General features: G+C 53.5%; 1 protein-coding gene across 1 annotated transcript; it reads left to right on the top strand.

Annotated features, from left to right (window-relative positions):
* Positions 1 to 1,143: 1,143 nt before the first annotated feature.
* Positions 1,144 to 6,040, top strand: LOC102730191 (ubiquitin/ISG15-conjugating enzyme E2 L6). The gene is made up of 4 exons (XM_081809444.1): positions 1,144 to 1,255; positions 5,232 to 5,327; positions 5,534 to 5,636; positions 5,756 to 6,040. Exons 1-4 carry the CDS (start codon positions 1,229 to 1,231, stop codon positions 5,758 to 5,760), a joined length of 231 nt encoding a protein of 76 aa, XP_081665570.1. The 5' UTR covers positions 1,144 to 1,228; the 3' UTR covers positions 5,761 to 6,040.
* Positions 6,041 to 6,137: the final 97 nt, after the last annotated feature.

Raw genomic sequence — 6,137 nt, 5'->3', positions numbered from 1 at the left:
ATGATCAGAGGTAGGTTCAAATGCCTTTCTTCCCTCACCTTTCCGACAGTTTCCTAGTCACTTCTGGCATATAGAAGATGCTCAGTTAGTTTATTGAATTGAATTAAACAGAATTAATCGTTCTGCAAATGCATCCCGCATCTGAGCAAAGAAGTTACTTGGTTCTAACACAATTAGATAAAAACTATCTAATTGTGGGGTACAGAGCTCAGAACTCAAAATATGCCGATTTCCTTCCTCATTTGGACTTTTGACAGGGGTTGGTTGGAGAGAGGACTATGACTTCAGTCCTCCCAAGGAGTCCAGTGTTACTAGGAGATTCTTCCCCAGATACTGCTCCGTGCTCGGGGGCTGCTATTCCATGGTGGTCTCAGGGTCCGGCCAGGCGAATGGTCTCTGCCCTTGCAGAGGGGCGCACATTGTAGGCCCATAAGGGAGGCCGAGCAGCCTCCCCCGAAGAGAGGCTCCTGAAGTCCATCTTGGGGATCCCGCCACCCAACTGTTTCCCAAATTAGCACATAGTGGCCCTCACTAAACATTAAACCCAGTCAAGCACCGAATGAATTGTGGACGGAACCCGTAAAGCGAGAGGAATGGGTCCAACAGCGCCCCCTTGCGGTGCTCTGCACCCAAGCCGCCACCTGGGAGAAGCGTCCCTGCGGTCCCACCAGCGAATGCTGCTGGACACCACAAAGGAGCCGAGCTGCCAGGGGATGTCGTCCAGCCATCCCCCATCCAGTTTTAGAGACGGGGCACTGGGCCCAGGGCGGGTAAGCGGCTCTTAGAGCGGCTCAGGGCGGCGGTCTGACGGCGGAGGCCGCGGGCGGCCTGCGGATGGGCTGCGCTGGCACCGCGAGCAGCCTGTGCTGACACACGGAGAGTGTGTCCTGCAGGTGGCACGGAGGCGCCCGTGGGGATGCGGGGTCCCGCGCGGCCGCGGGCGCCGGAGCTGCAGCTAAAACCCGGAGGGGCGGACCGGCGCCGCGTCCGGAGCGCTCTCCGCCCGGTGCACGGCGCCCCCAGCGGGCGCGGGGGGCCAGGCAACGCCGCGCGCGCACGGGTCCCCGGATCCCAGCCCCTCGCGCGGGACCAAGGGAACCCGAGTCCTCGGCGCCGCGGGGGCGGGGCTCCCTGGGGCGGGGCTCCAGGGGGCGGGGCGCGCCGAGGGGGCGCGCCGGAGCTCAGTAGTGCTGGAGAGCGCGGAACTCGCCCCACGCTTGGTCCCGAGATGACTGCCTGCAAGCGGGTGGCGAAGGTAACGGCGGTCGGAGACCCCTTTCTCACGGCTCCCCTTGCCTCCCTTGCCCTGCCCCCTGCATCCCTCTCCTGGCTCTTGGAGCGCGGTTATTTGTCGCTGTCACCGCCGCCCCGTCCGGAGGAGGAGTGGGTCTGCGAGAGGGGCGGGAGCTGGAGCTGGAGGAAGCCTGGAGGGTTTCGAGCGGGGCTGCGCTGCCTCCCTGGGCTGTTGCTGGGGATGGGGATGAGCCGGCTCTCCTTGAGCCGAACTGGTTTCGGTTTCTTTTCTCCTGCCAGAAACTTGTGATAACAATTGCATGCGTCTCACGGAGGTGCTGGAAAGGTTCCAGGAGCCAGGCGCTCTGCTGGGGCGGGGGGCGGGGTGTGTGTGTGTGTGTGTGTGTGTGTGTTAGGAACAGAGGTAATGAGAACAAGGTCTTTGCCTTGGAGCAGCTCCTGCCCCGCCCCGAAATTGGGTACCTACATTTCTAGAGTCCCGAGAAGTATGGCGTGTTGAGTAGGAGCCAGGAACAAAGTTCCCTGGGTATTCTCAGGAGGAAAAGATGCCAAGGAGGAGCTGGAAGGCGTCCTGGAGTAGGTGGCGCGCACTCATTCCTTCTACAAATGTTGTCGAAAGCCTGTTACGTGCTGGCTCCTGTTCTAGGAAGCAGGGAGGCAGAGATGAGCACAAATCTTGCCCCCCCTCCATCCCCCTTGAGCTTTCTTTCCAATCAGTGACACAATTTGAAGATTTATTTATTTTTATTTGAGAGAGAGAATCCCAAGCCGACTCCACGCTGAGCACGGAGCCTGAGCTGGGGCGCGATCCCACGACCCTGAGATCGTGACCCCAGCAAGTGGAAATCAAGAGTCCACGCTTAACCGACTGAGCCACCCAGATGCCCCTCCAGTCAGGAACACAATTTGAAATGAGGTCTGGGAGGATGGGAAGGGGGCAAACTCCCCAGGAGGTGGGAAAACCCAGGGTGTTTGAAGGACTGGGGTGTAGCCCAGAGGTGGGCATAGGTGGGGAAGGAAGAGCACTCATGGTGAAATGCGTCTGACATGCCCCAGACTTTGACTCTCTCGGAAGCGCCCCTCCAGTGTGTAGAGTGGGGGTGAGCTTAAGGGGGTGAGGAGGGCTGCCGGCTCCCCTCCACCTTTGCGAGATAGAGGGTCTCAGATTGGGGCATAGAGCTGGCTCGGCCCAGAAGAACTGAAATCTGGAGCTTAGCAACAAAATGGGGCAGAAGGTCCTTCTAGCCAAGCGGGAAAGAGCTAGGAGCCAGTATTTATCACACTGGCACCACGAAATGCCAGGCCACTTACTTCTAGTTTGTAAAATTCCCACAGCAACTCTGTGAGATAAGTCTTACACCCCCATTTTACAGATGAGGACGTTGAGGCTCAGAGAGAATAACTAGGTTGTCTAGGGTCACCCAGTAGGGAGTGATGGGGCTGGAATTGGAGCCCTGGTTGGTGGGGCTGCAACTCGCAGGCTTGTCCCGTAGCCTCTTTACTTTCATTTTCTTTTCCTCTGAGTCAGGTGACTTCCTCACCGGCCTCAGGAAAGAGCCGTGTGTCCTAGCTTGTGTTTCGATATCATCAGGCTTGCAGAATCTTTTGGGAGAGCTCTTCTACAACAGAAAAGTCCAAGCAATCCCAGTTATAGTAAAGTTGGGAAAATGTTCTCTCTAGAGTTCTGTTTGACTTAGGGCTTCATTCTTGCCAAAGAGTCGTAGATGATACTGCAGCTAGGACTCTTGGGAGCAGATGCTTCTACTTTTGGAATGAAAAATAATTGAGGGTTTGTAGACTCTGGGCAGAAGGCACGAGAAGCAGTTTGTGGGTATGAACAGAGACAGAGTACGAGCTGAGATAGAGGCGATGGGGCCAGGGTTGTGTTTATATGTTGGGGGTGCAGAGAAAGTTCATGTGGTCCACAGTCTGAAAAGCCCCTCCCGTACTGTGGACTGGGTTTGAGCTTTCTGTCTGCCTTTGTTTATACCACGGTTTTTCAACCTTGTCACTGTTGACACCTGAGGCTGGATAATTCTTTGTAGGATGTCTGTCAGCATCCCTGGCCTCTGCCCACTAGATTCTGATAGCACTCCCCCAATTTATGACAACCCGAAATAGTACTAGGCATTGCCCAAGGTCCACTGGGGGGTGGGGTCAAATTGCCTCTGGTTGAAAACCAATGGTTTATTTATTTATTTATTTTTTTAAAGATTTTATTTATTTATTTGAGACAGAGAGAATGAGAGAGAGAGAGAGCACATGAGAGGGGGGAGGGTCAGAGGGAGAAGCAGACTCCCTGCCGAGCAGGGAGCCCGACGCGGGACTCGATCCAGGGACTCCAGGATCATGACCTGAGCCGAAAGCAGTCGCTTAACCAACTGAGCCACCCAGGCGCCCTGAAAACCAATGGTTTATACCCATTTGGTGTTCCAGAGGAATATGACTTGCCCTCGAATGTCTTTATATTTGTTATTGTTGTTGTTTGGTTTTCCAAAGAAAAGATCTGTTGTCCTACAGGATGGACCCCAAAAGGGAAGAGGGGTTCCTTGGTCAGATATGTTTGAGAAGTACTGCATGCTGTGGGCTCACATCTTGGAGATTCACAATACACTTTAGCTTTATGTTTTCCAATGTGCTTGATCACGGAACCCTTTTCCATCAATAACTAGTAAGCCTGGGGCACACTGTACATATTTGGTCTCACTGGGCCCTCTGCCTTGGTGCCTCTCCCCTTCTCTGCATGGCGGACTCCTGTTTACTCTGCATGGCCTGGCTCAGTGCTCCCCTGTCCTCTTCCCCAGTGTGTATCCGCACACCTTCACATAGTCATATTCACCTTTCTGCCATTACTCCAGGGAAGGTCTTGAGGGCTGGGCCCTTCTCACTCAAGCCGTCAATAGAAGATGCTCTGTAATGGGCTGGAGGGAGAATGAAGTGATGTCCCGGTCACTGGGCTACATCTGGGGGCAGGGGTGGGCATGTGAGTCACTCCTTGTCCCCTTGTTTCTCTGCTTGGTGTGTAGCGTTCTCCTTTGCTGCAGTCTGCCTGAACCATCTCCCTCTCCCAGCCCTGGCCTGGAGGAGTCTCTCTTTGCTGCCCTCTCTGCCATGAGCACTGGACGGGTCTGTCTTCATGCTGGACATGCAGTGGGTGCCGTGGGAAGAAGGGAGGGAGGACGAGAATTAGGACCTTGGGTGTCTCCAGGAAGAGAGCAAAAGGACAGAGGTGTCGTGTAGTATCGTGGCTTTAGGAGGAAAGGCTCCAAAGAGAGTAATAATGTCTGGAAACAAAGATCTTCATCTTCCCTCCCCAACTAGTACCTACAGAGCTTGGTACTTGGTACTTGGCGCATAAGTCACTTAAAACACTCAGCACTGTGCCTGACACATTCTTTTTTTTTTTTTTTTTTTAAGATTTATCTATTGGGGCGCCTGGGTGGCTCAGTCGGTTAAGCGTCTGCCTTCAGCTTAGGTCGTGATCCAAGGGTCCTGGGATGGAGCCCCACATCGGGCTCCCTGCTCAGTGGAGAGCTTGCTTCTCCCTCTCCCTCTGCCACTCCCCCTCCTTGAGCTCTCTCATACTCTCTCTCTGTCAAATAAATAAACCTTTTTTTTTTTAAAGATTTTATTTATTTATTTGAGAGAGAGTGTGTGTGCAAGCAGGGGGAGGGCCAGAGGGAGAGAAGCAGATTCCCTGCTGAGTGGGAAGCTGGTTGCAGGGCTCAGTCTCACGACCCTGACTGAGATCGTGACCTGAGCCGAAATCGAGAGTCAGACGCTTAACCAACTGAGCCGCCCAGGCGCCCCTGTGCCTGGCACATTCTAAGTGCTCAGTAAATGAGGGCTCTGACTTGGCCAGCATCTGTCTCTAGGGGTTCCTTTTTGGGACCTGAGACAGCTTGCTGCTGGGACAGGCGGATGGGCAGCTGAAGTAGGGGAGGCTAGCCCCATGCCCACCGCTGTGCCTCCTGCAGGAGCTGGAGGATCTTCAGGAGAAGCTTCCCCCGTACCTGCGGAACCTGTCCAGCGATGATGCGGACGTCCTGGTGTGGCATGTGCTCCTTCTGCCCGTGAGTGTCCCTGGGGACCATGGCCTTCCATTGGGGTGTCAGGCCAGGGCCATGAGCAGGGAGGCTGAGGACTGGGCCAGAGTTTCCCCTGCCTTAGAGTCCTTTTCTGACTGGAGGTCAGCTACTGGTAGAGGTCTCAGCATTGACTGCTTCTGAGGTCTCAGCAGGCTGATGAAGGGGCTAAAAAAGACTCCTGGATTTTGTAGGAGATTCTCTCCTCAAGCCAGTGGTCACCAAGCCCACCACAGAAGCGTCAGCAGACAAACGGCCCCGAAAGAAGAAAACGATCTCCTGGACCTTTGTCACGGGGTAGGGGTAAACTTCCTGTTTTTCGCAGTTGGCGGAATTTGCCCTCCCCAACCTAAAATGTATTTTGTTTTCTTTTAAAGATCATATTTCAGACAACTATTTTTTTTTTTTTACTTCAGTATAGTTCACACAGAGTGACATATGAGTTTCGGGTGTACAGTATAGTGATCAGACAACTACTGGTACGTAGGACAATCTGAATAACTCATCTCTACTATTCCGATTTTTCTCCATTTATTAAATGTCTCTCAGTAAACTCTCCCCCTGAAAACAGTATTCTAGAGGACCTGTCTGAGTGCAAGATTTCTATTTTATCATTAATAGACTGACGATATTTTCTTTTTTTATTTATTTATTTTAAAGATTTTATTTATTTATTTGAGAGAGAGAGAATGAGAGAGAGCACATGAGAGGGGGGAGGGTCAGAGGGAGAAGCAGACTCCCCGCTGAGCAGAGAGCCCGATGCGGGACTCGATCCAGGGACTCCAGGATCATGACCTG

This window comes from Leptonychotes weddellii, unplaced genomic scaffold (assembly GCF_054177405.1).
Source record: "Leptonychotes weddellii isolate Sample4059 unplaced genomic scaffold, ASM5417740v2 HiC_scaffold_10004, whole genome shotgun sequence".
Classification (NCBI taxonomy): domain Eukaryota; kingdom Metazoa; phylum Chordata; class Mammalia; order Carnivora; family Phocidae; genus Leptonychotes; species Leptonychotes weddellii.
The sequence above is the reverse complement of the archived record's forward strand: the minus strand, read 5'-3'. Positions and strand labels throughout refer to the sequence as shown.

What these genes read in the sequence shown, in the direction of transcription:
- LOC102730191 (XM_081809444.1), top strand. Translation starts at nt 1,229, where the DNA reads ATGACTGCCTGCAAGCGGGTGGCGAAG. An exon ending in CCTGCAAGCGGGTGGCGAAG is followed by an intron (nt 1,256 to 5,231) that starts GTAACGGCGGTC and finishes TGCCTCCTGCAG; the next exon opens with GAGCTGGAGGATCTTCAGGA. An exon ending in GGCATGTGCTCCTTCTGCCC is followed by an intron (nt 5,328 to 5,533) that starts GTGAGTGTCCCT and finishes TGGATTTTGTAG; the next exon opens with GAGATTCTCTCCTCAAGCCA.